We start from the raw sequence: 15,000 nt of genomic DNA on the forward strand, positions 1-15,000 counted from the left end.
GCTCGGTGGTTCGGCGACGAGTGTCACTCAGGCGCTTCATGATCTTTTGACTTACATTCGTGATATCGAAGTTGGTGGACAGAAACCTGGAAAATACGAGGAACAAGTCGAAGTTATTCTTGCTGCTACCGAGAGACTGTTTGCTAGCATTGGTAGGCGGATGTGTGTGTGTGTGTGTGTGTGTGTGTGTGTGTGTGTGTGTGTGTGTGTGTGTGTGTGTGTGTGTGTGCGCGTGTGCGTGTGTGTGTGTGTGTGTGTGTGTGTGTGTGGTTTATCCATGGCATGTGTGTGTGTAGGTGGATGCCGCAGCCTGTCTGTTGTCTGTGTGTGTGTCTGTTTGTCTGTTTGTCTGTGTGTGTTTTCTGTCTATCTGCCTGGTGTGTGTGTGTGTGTGTGTGTGTGTGTGTGTGTGTGTGTGTGTGTGTGTGTGTGTGTGTGTGTGTGTGTGTGTGTGTGTGTGTGTGTGTGTGTGTGTGTGTGTGTGTGTGTGACTATGTGTGCATGTTTCTATTATTAATTTTCTTGCATACCTTTCAAACTGTTTGCTCATCATATTTCACACTCACTTCAGGTAATCCTCAAGAACTCGTCAAGCAAGCAAAGATCATTGCCCAGGCGACATCTCAGATGGTTGGTGGAATCAAGGAAGAGGCAGGAGGACTGTCAGACCAGGACGCAAGAGCACGACTTCTACTAGCCGCTAAGGGCTTGGCTGATGCTACAGGAAGAATGGTAGAAGCAGCCAAGGTACATTGTGTAGTTAGCATGCATTGTCTGTTTGTATGGCAATTTGTCTGTCTGTCTGTCTGTCTGTCATTCTGTATATGGATGTATGTTTGTTTGTTTGTCAGAGCTGTCTGCTACTGGGCACATCCACAGGTGACGGATAGTGTAATGACCTCCAGATATCAGTGACCTTCCCAGAAATCTTGTGTGTGTCTGTGTCTGTCTGTCTGTCTGTCTGTCTGTCTGTCTGTGTGTGTGTGTGTGTGTGTCTGTGTGTGTGTGTGTCTGTGTGTGTGTGTGTGTGTGTGTGTGTGTGTGTGTGTGTGTGTGTGTGTGTGTCTGTGTCTGTGTGTCTGTCTGTCAGCCTGATTATTTATTATTCATTTGTTGCTCTGTGTATCCTTCCACACATTTATTGTTTCCCTATCAACATTCATCTCCACCTCTCACTGTTACCTCACCCATCATCACCTCTATATCACTTGTATACCATTCAGGGTGCTGCTCGAGATCCAAACAACACAGAAGCTCAAGAAGCTCTTCGTAAAGCAGCAGAAGACCTTCGCAATGCAACGAACGCTGCAGCAAACGACGCACTGAAGAAGAAACTCATTAAGAAACTCGAAGTTGCAGCCAAGCAGACGGCAGCGTCTGCCACCCAGTGCATTGCTGCAGCACAAGGAGCCACGCCCACAAACAGAAATCAGTCGAGTCAACAGCAATTGCTCACCAATTGTAAGACGGTCGCAGATCATATTGGGAAACTTGTGCAGGTGAGATGTTGTTTTGTGTTTGGGAGTGGGGGTTGGAAGTTTCTGTCGTGTCGTTTGTATGTTTGGTCTTCTGTCTTTGTTATTCTGTTTGACTGTATGTATGTTTGTCTGTCTCTGTGTGTGTTTGTTCATTCAACTGTCTGTCTGTTTGTCTGTCAGTCTGTCTGATTTTGTGTTTGTTGTCTCTTTGTGTGTCCATTTGTCTCTGTCAGTCTGTCTGTCTCTTTGTGTGTCCATTTGTCTCTGTCAGTCTGTCTGTCTCTTTGTGTGTCCATTTGTCTGTCAGTTTGTCTGTCAGTTTGTCTGTCTTGTGTGTTTGTCTGTCTCTTTGTGTGTCCATTTGTCTCTCAGTCTGTCTGTCTTTTTGCGTGTCTATTTGTTTATCAGTCTGTCTGTCTTTGTGTGTTTGTCTGTTTCTTGTGTGTCCATTTGTCTGTGTCTGTTAGTCTGTCTGTCAGTCTGTCTGTCTCTGTGTTTGTCTGTTTTTTTGTGTGTCCATTTGTCTGTCTGTCTGTTTGTCTGTCTGTCTCTTTGCGTGTTTGTGTGTGTGTGTGTGTCTGTCTGTCTGTCTGTCTATTTGTGTGTGTGTGTCTGTCTGTCTGTCTCTTTGTGTGTGTGTGTCTGTCTGTCTGTCTCTTTGTGTGTTCATCTGTCTGTCTATCTGTCTCTTTGTGTGTTTGTCTGTCTGTCTGTCTCTTTGTGTGTTCGTCTGTCTGTCTGTCTCTCTGTCTATCTGTCTCTCTGTCTGTCTGTCTGTGTTTGTCTGTCTGTCTGTCTGTTTGTCCGTCCATTAGTCTGTCTTCGTATTTACATGTGTATCTATCTATATGTGTAATATCAACTATCTGTCTGTTTACAAGACACACTCATGCTAGACACAAATTTTCGTCCACATTACGTATACACTACATCACCACACTGCAGCCATGACACACCAGACTCACATATACGTACACGGTATCTCTATTTCCATGTACGTCAATGTCCCTTTCTATCCTCACACATTCTCATAATTCTTTCCTTTTCCAGGCTGTACGGCTCAGCATGGCATCACCAGAGAGTGCCAGCTCTCAACTTGGTCTCATCAATGCGAGTCAGGCAATGATCCAGCCGTGTGGTAAGATGATTGCTGCTGCAAAGGCAGCCGTTCCGACTATTGGAGATCAGGCGGCTGCTATCCAGCTGGCTAACTTTGCTAAGCAGACAGCATCATCTCTTGCGGAGCTGAGAGCGGCTGCTTCGAAGGTAGGAAGTTGGGTTGAGAGGATGGGTGGGAGGGAGGATGGGCGGGAGGGAGGATGGGCGGGAGGGTGAGTGGGAGGGGTAGGGGTGGGTGGGAGGGGTAGGGGTGGGTGGGAGGGGTAGGGGTGGGTGGGAGGGGTAGGGGTGGGTGGGTGGGTTTAGTGGAAAGAGATAGGGAGATGGTTGTTTGGTGTTGGTAGCAGACAGTAAGCAGGCATGTAGACTGACAAATAGACACTGACAGACAGACAATACACAGACAGACAGACACGCACAGATACTATAGACAGACACATAGACAGACAGACAATAGACAAACACATAGACAGACAGACAGACAATAGACAAACACATAGACAGACAGACAGACACATAGACAGACAGACATGCAGACAGACTATAGACAGACAGACAGACACGCACACAGACTATAGACAGACACATAGACAGACAGACAATAGACAAACACATAGACAGACAGACAATAGACAAACATATAGACAGACAGACAGATACATAGACAGACAGACAGACAGACACGCACACAGACTAGACAGACAGGCAGACAAACAAACAGACAGACAGACTCACAGACTAGACAGACAGACAGACACACAGACAGACAATAGACAGACAGACAGACACACAGACAGACAATAGACAGACAGGCAGACAGACAGACAGTCGGAAGGACAGACCGTACGACAGACAGTCAGAAGGACAGACCGTACGACAGACAGTCAGTAAAGCCAGACCAAACATAGACAAGAAGTCAGACAGCCAGACAACACACAGACAATCCAACCATACAGACCAATACAACAGATTCACTACCACACATTCAACACTGACATACAACACATTGTGCTTCCCATCACCAATCGACATCATCTCATTTTCTTCTCTCGTATATTTTTCACAGGCTGCTGAAGCATGTGGCTCTCTGGAGATTGACAGTGCGATCGACGTTGTCAAGCAGATCGCGCAAGAACTGGCAGAAGTACAGAAGGCAGCATCAGCTAAGAAGCTGCTTCCTCTTCCAGGAGAAACAGTGAGATACTGTCTGTCTGTCTGTCTGTCTGTCTGTCTGTTTCTTTGTCTCTGTCTGTCTGTTTTGTGTGTTAGTCTGCCTGCCTGCCTGTCTGTCTGTCTCTGTTTGTCTGTCTGTCTGTTTGTCTTTCTGTCTGTCTGTCTGTCTGTTTGTCTGCCTGCCTGTCTGGCTGTCCGTCAGTCTGTCTGTCTGTCTTTCTGTCAATCTCTCTGTTTGTCTGTCTCTCTGTCTGTCTGTCTCTCTGTCTGTCTGTCTGTTTGTGTTTCTGTCTGTCTATTTGTGTGTCTGTCTGTCTGTCTGTTTGCCTCTGTCTGTCTGTTTGTCTGTTTGTCTGCCTGCCTGTCTGTCTGTCTGTTAGTCTGTCTGTCTGTTTGTCTCTGTCTGTCTGTTTGTGTGTTTGCCTGTCTGTCTGTCTGTCTCTCTGTTTATTTGTCTGTCTGCTGTCTGTCTGTCTATTTGTCTGTCTGTCTGGGGTTTTTTATCTGTCTGTCTGTTTGTTTATTTGTCTGTCTGTCTGTTTGTCTCTGTCTGTCTGTTTGTCTCTGTCTGTCTGTTTGTGTGTTTGTCTGCCTGCCTGTCTCTCTCTGTCTGTCTGTCTCTCTGTTTATATGTGTGTCTGTTTGTCTGTCTGTTTATCTGTCCATCTGTCTGTCTGTTTGTCTGTTTCTGTCTGTCTGTCTGTTTATCTGTTCATCCGTCTGTCTGTCTGTTTGTTCGTTCGTTCGTCCGTTCATCTATCTCTCTATCTGTTCATTGCTTTCAATCTACTCACTATTACCCATCCACCAATTCATCACATCAACACACCATCAACATCACCTTTACCATTACAGGCCGAGACGTGTGCACTCGAACTTGGCGCAACATCGAAAACAGTCGGAGCCTCAATGGCCCAACTACTAACCGCCGCCGCACAAGGCAATGAGAACTACACAGGAGTGGCAGCAAGAGACACAGCAAACGCCCTCAAAGTGCTCGCTGGTTCCGTCCGGGGCGTCGCCGCTTGCACTCCCGATCGAGCGGCTCAGGATCAGATCATTACTGCCGCTCGTTCAGTGATGGAACATTCTGGGAATTTGATTCGTGAGGCTAAGCATGCTGTTGCTCGTCCGACGAACGCTGACAATCAGCCGAGACTCGCACAGGCTGCAAAGGCCGTCTCAATGGCGTTGAATCAGGTGATCAACTGTTTGCCGGGTGCAAGGGATGTGGATGCGGCGATTAAGGAGATTGCTGCTGCGAGTCAGGCTTTGGCTACGGGTAGGTTGTGTGTGTGTGTGTGTGTGTGTGTGTGTGTGTGTGTGTGTGTGTGTGTGTGTGTGTGTGTGTGTGTGTGTGTGTGTGTGTGTCACTGTGTGTGTGTGTTTGTGTTTGTGTCACTGTGTGTGTGTGTCTGTGTGTGTCTGTGTGTGTTTGTTTGTGTCACTGTGTGTGTGTGTGTGTGTGTGTGTGTGCGTGTTTGTTTGTGTCACTGTCTATCTGTCTGTCTGTCTGTTTGTTTGTGTGTCTGTCTGTCTGTCTGTTTGTTTGTCTGTCTATGATAGTATTTGTCTGTTTGTTTGTGTGTCTTTGTTTGTCCATCTGTCTCTGTTCGTTGCCTGTCTGTCTGTCCGTCTGTCTGTCTGTTCGTTGCCTGTCTGTCTGTTTGTTTGTCTGTCTGTCTGTTTGTCTGTATGTCTATGTCTGTCTGTTAGTTAGTTTGTCTGTCTGTTTGTCTGTCTGTATGTATGTCTATGTCTGTGTGTCTGTTTGTCTGTTTGTCTGTCTGTTTGTTTGTCTGTTTGTCTGTCTGTCTGTCTGTTTATTTGGCTATTTGTCTATGTCTGTATTTGTGTATGTGTGTATGTTTGATTGTTTGTCTGTTGGCCTTTGTTGTTATATCTTGTTGATCTCCTTCCTGTCTTTCCTAGGCAACTTCCCTTCAGCTGGTTCTCAGTCATACCAAGAAATACAGAACAGTCTGAGTGTTGCTGCCGCATCACTCAACGTAACAGCCAGTGAACTAATGGTTTCATCCCGTGGCACTCACATGCAGCTGGCATCGTCGTCCCAGAAACTCAGCGAGAAATTCAAAGACGTTCTACAAGCAGGAATGATGCTCGCTGGAGCGTCACCGGTAGGTCACACACACACACACACACACACACACACACACACACACACACACACGGACGGACGGACGGACGGACACACATGGACGGACAGACGGACACACACACACACACACACACACACACACGGACACACGGACACACACGAATTTGGTTTGTATTTGTCGTTTTCTGTAGGACAAGGCATCACGTGACGAAGTCGTCGGTTATCTTCGTTCCGTCTCCATGGCATCAAGCAAACTTCTCATGTCAGCTAAGGCTCTGTCTGCCGACCCAAATGCTCCCAACGTGAAGGTACTCATCACTGGGCTCTCAGTTGGTTTCATATTATTGATATCAATGATTGGTTATAGAACCAACTTGCTGCTGCTGCTCGTGGAGTGACTGATGCCATCAATGCATTGATTAATGTGTGTACAGCGACTGCTCCTGGTCAGAAGGAGTGTGATAGTGCATTGAGGAAGATCGAAGCCGTGAAGGCGATGTTGGAGAGTCCGAATGAGGCGGTTAACGATGCGACGTTCTTTGAATGCTTGGAGGCTGTTATGGATAAGTCAAAGGTATTTTGTTGTTTATTGTATTGTGAGATGCATCCCTCCAATATAATAGTCCCGGATATTGGAACGTTGGTTTTGTTTAAATTTTGGTGCTGGTTTTTTCAATTTTTGAACCTTTTTCGACTATCTCTGAATAACTAGGGAGTGGTGGACGCTAGTCCACCGCTTCCTAGGTTTCCATCGTCAATTTTTTACATCTAACGGCTGATTTTGAAATGCGCCGAAAACGTTGTCCTCAATGCGGTCGTTTATTCCACTCCTTACGACATCATTTCCTGCATTGCTCTGTTTCTAATCAATCTACAACATCGTCAAGAATCCCCCATGGGACTAATCTACATCAAGAGACATTACGGGAATGTAATGTCCCCGTGCCGCCTCCGGTTGTTACATCCGTTTCCGTTGCTGACATCAATAGCTACTTGTCTCCGTTTTCAAGTTCTACTCTCCACATTGACTCTCAACAATATTACCAACTATCTTCTACGTCTTTGGATCATAACTATCCTGTTTCTGAAGCAAAATGTGTCACCTCATCCGTCACTGCTAATTACGCGACAACAGATACCATCACCACAAACCACAACACTGCTGATAAGGCGACACCTACAATAACCTCGCATGGTGACATCGCTACGCAGCCTGGATCTGCTTCTCCATCGTCTGGATCTTCTTCTACCCTTCCTCCTAACCTCAATCTTACAACGACTATCACGTCGCAATTAACGCCTACTGTACCGTCATGTACTACTGGTAGGTGTGAAACTATTATATCTGCTGATAAGTCAACATCAGAAACAAAGATCCCGCCTCGTCAGCACTGCGGTCTTTCTGATGTCGCTAAGCAGAACACCTTTTCTTCTCATTGCAATAATTTTCTGCCACGACTCCGTCTTCCTCCCGCCTCTGATGTTAAAATGTGGTCTGACGTGAATGACTGGGTACAGTCTGCTGTTGTCCCAAATGTTTTGGAAGCAGTTGGTGTTGAATCTAAATATCAAGTCATACGCGAACGTCTGTATTATGGTCTGAAATCACGCTTTGGATGCCACCGTTCTTCTACTCGTAAGCGCAAACGGAAACCTGCCAACAATCAAGCTCAACTGGATGCTCTGAGGTCTACTAAGAATGAAGTTAGACGCAAATTTCGTCAAGCCAAACGACAAGGGGTGTCTCTAGCAGAATTGACATCATTTGCTCGTCAATTTCACCAACTAATTAGACGTCATAGTAAACTGAAAGCTGTCATGAATAAATGGGATCTCAAGTCTTCTGCTAGAAATGCTAATAAACGCTGTTCAACCAACTTTTGGAAGTTCTCTAAGGATTTGTTCTCTGATGACTCTGACACCTCTAACGTACTGCCACAGTTTTCTGCTGATGAAGCCTATACTTTCTTCCAGTCTACTTACTCCAAACAGTCTCTTCCTCCCCCTCCTGTGCTTCCTTCTGGTGTGTCTTCTCCTCAACCTCCTTCTCGTGACTTTGATATTCGTCCATTTTCAACTTCTGAGATTCTTAAGAAAATCAAATCTACTCGAAATTCTGCAGCTCCGAGTCCTCTGGATGGGTTATCCTATCTTGTATTCAAGATGTGTCCTTCTCTACTGCCTGCACTGCTGGATCTATTTAATTGTTGCTGGCTTTCTGCCTCCATCCCACAACTTTGGAAAACTGGTGTCATACGTCTCTTTGCCAAGCCTGCTGCATCCAAAGATCCCCACGATCCTTCTTTATTTAGACCTATTGCCTTAACACCGTGTATTGGTAAGATATACACCTCTATGCTCAAGGATCGATGGTGCCAATTTATGTTGGAAAATAAATTCTTCGATACATCAATTCAGAAGGCTTTTCTCCCTGGTATATGTGGTACAGAGGAACATCAGTACAAGCTAAGGTCAGCTATTGCTGATGCTAAAAGAAGTCGACACGCTTTATCAATATGTTGGCTTGACTTTGCCAATGCCTATGGTTCTGTCCCACATTGGCTCATTTTACAATGCTTTAGACTCTATCATGCTCCAGACCATCTACTGTCCGTCATCACCAACATATATTCAAACCTTCAGCTACAAGTTTCCACTGTGAAGTGGGCAACATCCATGTTGCCCTGCAATATTGGAGTGCTCCAAGGTGACCCGTTTTCGGTCATTGTTTTTAACACCGTCATAAACACACTCGTTATGATGTTGAAGACTCAGCCTTTTGGTTACACGCTTAGTGGTTCATCTCACAAGATCAATGCTCTTCTGTTCGCTGATGACGTTACCCTAGTATCAAAGTCGCCTTCTGGTTTACAACGTTTATGTAATATTGTGTCTGACTGGTGCCAGTGGTCCCAACTGACCATTAAAATGTCCAAATCCAGCTGTTTAAGTCTTAGTTTTAAACCCAAATTCCATCTTCGTGATCCTTCTGTTTCAATTTCTAATGAGTCTGTTCCCTTTCTTGGTTCCGAGTCTTTCCTTTTCCTTGGAATGCCAATTAATGGAAACTTGTCCGATGATAATTTCAAATCCTCTCTAATAAGCAAGGCAAAGACTTTGATGGAGAAATTAGACAATTGCCCTGTTAGTTGTCGGTGGAAACTAAAATTATACCAAAATGGAATCTTCCCAAGATTGTCGTGGTACCTGTCTCTACTTCCTCTTTCACCAAGCTGGCTGCAATCTGAATTAGATAGAATTGTTACATCTTACCTCAAGAAATGGTGTAAACTTCGTCGCTCGGCCTGTACTGCCATCTTCTACCTCCTCCCACAAAATGCTGGTCTTGGCTTACCCCGTTTGTCTACGTCTTCCATCTCCCTCCAGTCTTCAAAATCTGCCCGTCTCTTATCCTCACATGACAACTGTGTCCGCTCTTTGGCCACCAGTCAAGCATATAATAAATCGTATAGCAACAGATTCTCTGCTTTTAGAGAAGCAGCAAAGTCACTATCTGAAACACCAGGTGCTTCTGCAGCAAAATTGAGTGACATCACCAAATCAAGACTAAAGGAGGAACACCAAAAACAACTTCTTGCAAGAACTAAGAATCTACATGTCCAGGGATCCATCTTCCGTCTAGAGAACTGTTCATCTGACGTCTGGGCAAATGTTGTCTCTTGTCTTCCCGGTCATCAACTCTCTTTTGTCCTCAATGCCGTTTCTGATACCCTCCCTTCAAATGCTAATCTTGTCCTATGGAGTAAACGTTCTTGTGATAAATGTCCTCTATGTCATCAACGTCAAACCCTTCTTCACGTTCTCAATAATTGCTCAGTCCTCTTACAATGTCGTCATTACAATCAACGTCACGACTCTGTTCTCAGTCTTCTCTATAATGCGGCTATTAACCATCTACCACATCAATTCAACATCTTTGCTGATTTAAAAGACTGTGAAGTAAAGTTTCCGTCTGACATCATTCCTACTGCACAAAGGCCTGACATGTTGATTTGGAATAATCATACGCTCAAATTTTATGTCATAGAACTAACAATCCCTTTCGAAACAAACTTTTTTGATGCAAATAAAAGAAAATCAGAACGGTATACAGACTTCATGATGACCATCAAATCAAAAGGCTTCACCTGTAAGCAACTAAATATTCAAATAGGATCTAGAGGCTTTATTGATACTCCAAGTCTTCTCCCCTTCCTTGATGTCATCTCTATTCCTCCTCACAATCAACGTCAACTATTATCATCAATCGTAAAGGTGACAATTGAAGAATCTCGTAAAATATGGTTAGCCAGAAACAATATTTAGTTGTACATTACTTGTTAGAGCTTTTACTATTACTTTACTGGCGCCACATTATTGTTAAGTGTGATGGCCATGTATTAGTGAGGTGCTCCTCGTTTATCTAATAAATGAGTTCTTTATGTGTATTGTGAGATGCATTCCTCCAGTACAATAGTCCAGTGTATTGATTTTTGTGTTTCTATTAGGTTCTTGGTGAGGCTATGGGTGACATCACTCGGCAAGCGAAAGCTGAGAAACACGATCTATTTGGAGAAGCTGTCGGAACAGCTGCGAATGCAGTGTGTGCTCTGACTGAGAGTGCCGCCCAAGCGGCTTTCCTTGTTGGTGTGTCCGACCCGTCTAGTACAGCTCCTGTAGTAGGTCTGCTTGACCAGAGTCAGTTTGCTAGGGCACAACAAGCAATTCAACAGGTCTGATACTCTGAATTTGATATAGAGGAATCGTTTGGTGTGTGTGTGTGTGTGTGTGTGTGTGTGTGTGTGTGTGTGTGCGTGCGTGCGTGCGTGTGTGTGTGTGTGTGTGTGTGCGTGTGTGCGTGTGTGCGTGCATGTGTGTGTGTGTGTGTGTGTGTGTGTGTGTGTGTGTGTGTGTGTGTCAGTGTGTGTGTGTGTGTGTGTGTGTGTGTGTGTGTGTGTGTGTGTGTGTGTGTGTGTGTCACTGTGTGTGTGTGTGTGTGTGTGTGTGTGTGTGTGTGTGTATGTGTGTGTGTGTGTATGTGTGTGTGTGTGTGTGTGTCACTGTGTGTGTGTGTGTGTGTGTGTGTGTGTGTGTGTGTGTGTGTGTGTCACTGTTTGTGTGTGTGTGTGTGTGTCACTGTGTGTGTGTGTGTGTGTGTGTGTGTGTGTGTGTGTGTGTGTGTGTGTGTTCACTGTGTGTGTGTGTGCATGTGCGCGCGCGCGCGTGTGTGTGTGTGTGTGTGTGTGTGTGTGTGTGTCACTGTGTGTGTTACTTTCTTGTTTAGTGGCGTCTGCCTCACACATATTTGCATATTTTTAGGCTTGTGAGAACTTGCTCAGTCCTGCCAGTTCACAGCAGCAAGTACTTGGAGCTGCAACTGTCATTGCGAAGGTGAATTTACGTAGACACAATATCCACATAGTCTAATGTATTGTGAGATGCATCCCTCCAATACAATAATCTAATGTATTGTGAGATGCGTCCCTCCAATACAATAGTCTAGTGTATTGTGGGATGCATCCCTCTAATACAATAGTCTAATGTATTGTGAGATGCATCCCTCCAATACAATAATCTAGTGTATTGTGAGATGCATCCCTCCAATACAATAGTCTAATGTATTGTGAAATGCATCCCTCCAATACAATAGTCTAGTGTATTGTAAGATGCATCTCTCCAATACAATAGTCTAATCTATTACAAGATGCATCCCTCAAACACACTTCATTCTTCTCACTCTGTTTAACATCCTTTCTATCACAGCACACATCCGCACTCTGCTCAGCCACCAAGAACGCATCAGCAAAGACAAAAAATCCTGTAGCAAAACGCAAGTTCGTTCAATGCGCAAAAGACGTCGCCAACTCAACAGCCAACTTGGTTAAGAACATTAAAGCTCTCGCCGGATCTCTCAACGATCGCAACAGACAAGAATGTGCCTCCAACACAAAGCCCCTCCTTGAGGCAGTCGACGATCTCGTCAAGTTTGCATCAGCTCCGGAATTCGTATCAACAAGAGCAGAGATCAGTCCCGAGGTGAGCAGTCAGAATGTTACGCACACATGTGTATACATTCATTCAACGATAAATTGACATATTTTGATGTCGTTTTAATTTTGAATTTTATGACAAGCGACTCGTTTTCTGGCATTGTTTGCTTTTGAACGTTTGAAGTCGGTGAATCTCTGGCTGTCATCTTATGTGGTTGTGTGTGTGTGTGTGTGTGTGTGTGTGTGTGTGTGTGTGTGTGTGTGTGTGTGTGTGTGTGATGTGTGTCTGTTTGTTTGTCTGTTTGTCTGTCTGTCCATGTGTGTCTGTCTATCTCTGTCTCTCTGTCTGTCTGTTTGTCCATCCGTCTCTGTGTGTCTGTCTGTCTGTCTGTTTGTCTGTCTATCTGTCTGTCCGTCCATCCATGTGTGTCTGTCTGTCTGTTTGTCCGTCTGTCTGTGTGTATGTGTGTGTGTCTGTCTCTGTCTCTCTGTCTGTCTGTTTGTTTGTCCATCTGTCTGTGTGTGTGTGTGTGTGTGTGTGTGTGTGTGTGTGTGTGTATGTGTCTGTTTGTCTGTCTGTCTGTCTGTTCGTCCATCTATGTGTGCCTGTCTGTCTTTCTGTGTGTCTGTTTGTATGTCTGTGTGTGTGTGTGTGCGTGTGTGTGTGTGTTTGTCTGTCTGTCTGTTTGTCCATCCGTCTGTGTGTGTGTGTCTCTCTCCCTGTTTGTCTGTCTGTCTGTCTGTTTGTCCATCCGTCTGTGTGTGTGTGTCTCTCTCCCTGTTTGTCTGTCTGTCTGTCCGTCTGTCCATGTGTGTCTGCCTGTCTGTCTGTTTGTCTGTCTGTCCGTGTGTGTGTGTCTCTCTGTCTCTGTCTCTCTGTCTGTGTCTGTCTGTCTGTCTGTTTGTCCATCTGTGTGTGTGTGTGTGTGTGTGTGTGTGTGTGTGTGTGTGTGTGTGTACGTGCATGTGTATGATTGAGTGTAACAATTTCCTATTATTTGTTTATTGCTATCGCGTTGTGCCAGTGATTACTAATCATATCTGCTGTACACATGCTGACACAGCTGTGATGCATAAATTACAAACCCGATGCATGAGGCACCACCACGCCCACACACCATATTACAGTCATTGAAATGTGTTAATATCAATTATTTACATACAGGCTCGTGTGTCTCAAGCACCGATTATCTCAGCCGGCCAGCAGATGGTCAACTCCAGCTCATGTCTCATCTCAGCAGCAAAGAGTCTCGCTGTGAATCCAAAGGATGCTCCAACGTGGCAATTGCTGGCAAGTCAGAGTAAGGCTGTGTCTGATGCGATCAAGAAACTGATGCAGGCGATCAAGGATAAGTCGCCGGGGCAACGAGAGTGCGATAAGGCAATTGATACGATTAATCGTGCGATCAATGAGGTTGATCAGGCGTCACTGGCGGCGATCAGTCAGAAGTTGCCGGGGAGAGCGGAGTCGACGTTGGGTGGATTTCAGGAACAGATGGCGAATAGTGTTAGTGAGATCAGCGATCGTATTGGTGAGGATTGAATGTGATGAGTGTTGTAGTCGGATAATGTATTGTGAGATGCATCCCTCTAATACAATAGTCTAGTGTATTGTGAGATGCATGCCTCCAATACAATAGTCTAGTGAGATGCATCCTTCCAATACAATAGTCTAATGTATTGTGAGATGCATCCCTCCAATACAACAGGTTGTTTATTTCTACAATTATTGTCTTTTAGATTCTGTGGCGACTGCTGCTAAGGGAGAGCCAGAAAAACTTGGTCACGCTGTTGCATCTCTTGCCACATTTTTCCCGCCTCTTGCTTCATCGGCTGTTGGAGCAGCTTCTAAGACAGTAAACAGCGATCAGCAAATGAACTTATTGGATCAAACAAAGACACTAGCCGAATCCGGCTTGCAGCTAATGTATGCGGCTAAAGAGAGTGGTGGCAATCCATTGGCAACTGAGACGCATGCCAATATCAATGAAGCTGTTGGTATGACATGCTTTGTCTCTCTATGTGTCTGTCTGTCTGTCTGTCTGTCTGTCTGCTTGTTTGTGTATGTTTGTCATTCTGTATGTTCATTTGCCTGCCAGTCTGTTTGTCTGTCTGTCTGTCTGTCTGTTTGTCTATCTTTTTGTCTGTCTGTCTGTTTGTTTCTTTGTCTGTCTGTCTGTCTCTCTGTTTGTCCATCTGACTGTTTGTTTGTCCATCTGTCTGTCTGCTGTTTATCGTCTGTCTGTCTGTCTCTGTTCGTTTGTCTGTCTGTCTCTGTTTGTTTGTCTGTCTGTCTATCCATCTGTCTGTCTGTTTGTCCATCTGTTTGTTTGTCTGTCTGTCTGTCTGTTTGTTTGTCCATTCATCTGTCTGTTTGTATGTCTGTCTGTCTGTCTGTTTGTCTGTGTGTTTCTCCATTTGTCTATCTGACTGTTTGTTTGTCCATCTGTCTGTCTGCTGTTTATCTCTCTGTCTGTCTGTCTGTCTCTGTTCATTTGTCTGTCTGTCTATCCATCTCTCTGTCTGTTTGTCCCTCTGTTTGTCTGTCTGTCTGTCTGTTTGTTTGTCCATTTGTCTGTCTGTCTGTGTCTGTCTGTGTGTCTGTCCATATTTGTCTGTTTTGTCTTTACCTGTTTATGTCAGTTACTTTCATCAGGTCTCTTTCATAGGTAACATGAGAGAAGCTGTGAGTGACTTGGTGACAACACTAGAGACAGCAAGAACAGAGAGCGGTGTCGTTTCAGGACTGGTTCAGGTCATCGGAAAGAATATATCTAAGGCACGACATTTTGACGTTGACATGTTTGCTTGCCGGTTTTGTTTGCCTGTCTCTCTGCTCACTTTGTTTGTATATGCGTCTGTCCACTTGTTTGTTTGTATATGTGACTGTCCACTTGTTTGTTTGTATATGTGTCTGTCTATTGTTTGTATATGCATCTGTCCATTGTTTGTATATGTGTTTGTCCATTGTTTGTATATGTGTCTGTCCATTGTTTGTATATGTGTCTGTCTATTTGTTTGTATATGTGTCTGTCTATTTGTTTGTATATGTGTCTGTCTATTTGTTTGTATATGTGTCTGTCTATTTGTTTGTATGTGTGTCTGTCCATTTGTTTGTTTG

The 15,000-nt window shown here is 44.7% G+C and overlaps 2 protein-coding genes across 2 annotated transcripts in view; both read left to right on the plus strand.

The window, feature by feature from the left end:
• Positions 1-15,000, plus strand: part of LOC134187857 (talin-like) — a 36,688-nt gene that overhangs the window by 14,963 nt on the left and 6,725 nt on the right. Inside the window, exons 21-35 of the mRNA XM_062656027.1 lie at positions 1-152; positions 572-747; positions 1,224-1,499; positions 2,529-2,744; positions 3,664-3,792; positions 4,626-5,052; positions 5,703-5,908; positions 6,081-6,197; positions 6,257-6,463; positions 10,398-10,622; positions 11,209-11,280; positions 11,653-11,925; positions 13,045-13,411; positions 13,620-13,877; positions 14,549-14,658. The exon at positions 1-152 is cut by the window's left edge and continues 32 nt beyond it. Coding sequence (XP_062512011.1) covers positions 1-152; positions 572-747; positions 1,224-1,499; positions 2,529-2,744; positions 3,664-3,792; positions 4,626-5,052; positions 5,703-5,908; positions 6,081-6,197; positions 6,257-6,463; positions 10,398-10,622; positions 11,209-11,280; positions 11,653-11,925; positions 13,045-13,411; positions 13,620-13,877; positions 14,549-14,658 — 3,211 coding nt within the window. The remainder of the gene's footprint in view (positions 153-571; positions 748-1,223; positions 1,500-2,528; positions 2,745-3,663; positions 3,793-4,625; positions 5,053-5,702; positions 5,909-6,080; positions 6,198-6,256; positions 6,464-10,397; positions 10,623-11,208; positions 11,281-11,652; positions 11,926-13,044; positions 13,412-13,619; positions 13,878-14,548; positions 14,659-15,000) is intronic.
• On the plus strand, positions 9,008-10,334 carry LOC134187858 (uncharacterized). The gene has a single exon (XM_062656028.1). The coding sequence runs from the start codon at positions 9,010-9,012 to the stop codon at positions 10,213-10,215; it is 1,206 nt and encodes a 401-aa protein (XP_062512012.1). The 5' UTR covers positions 9,008-9,009; the 3' UTR covers positions 10,216-10,334.

Source organism: Corticium candelabrum, chromosome 12 (genome assembly GCF_963422355.1).
Source record: "Corticium candelabrum chromosome 12, ooCorCand1.1, whole genome shotgun sequence".
NCBI lineage: Eukaryota > Metazoa > Porifera > Homoscleromorpha > Homosclerophorida > Plakinidae > Corticium > Corticium candelabrum.

What these genes read in the sequence shown, in the direction of transcription:
- LOC134187858 (XM_062656028.1), top strand. Translation starts at nt 9,010, where the DNA reads ATGGAGAAATTAGACAATTGCCCTGTTAGTTGTCGGTGGAAACTAAAA.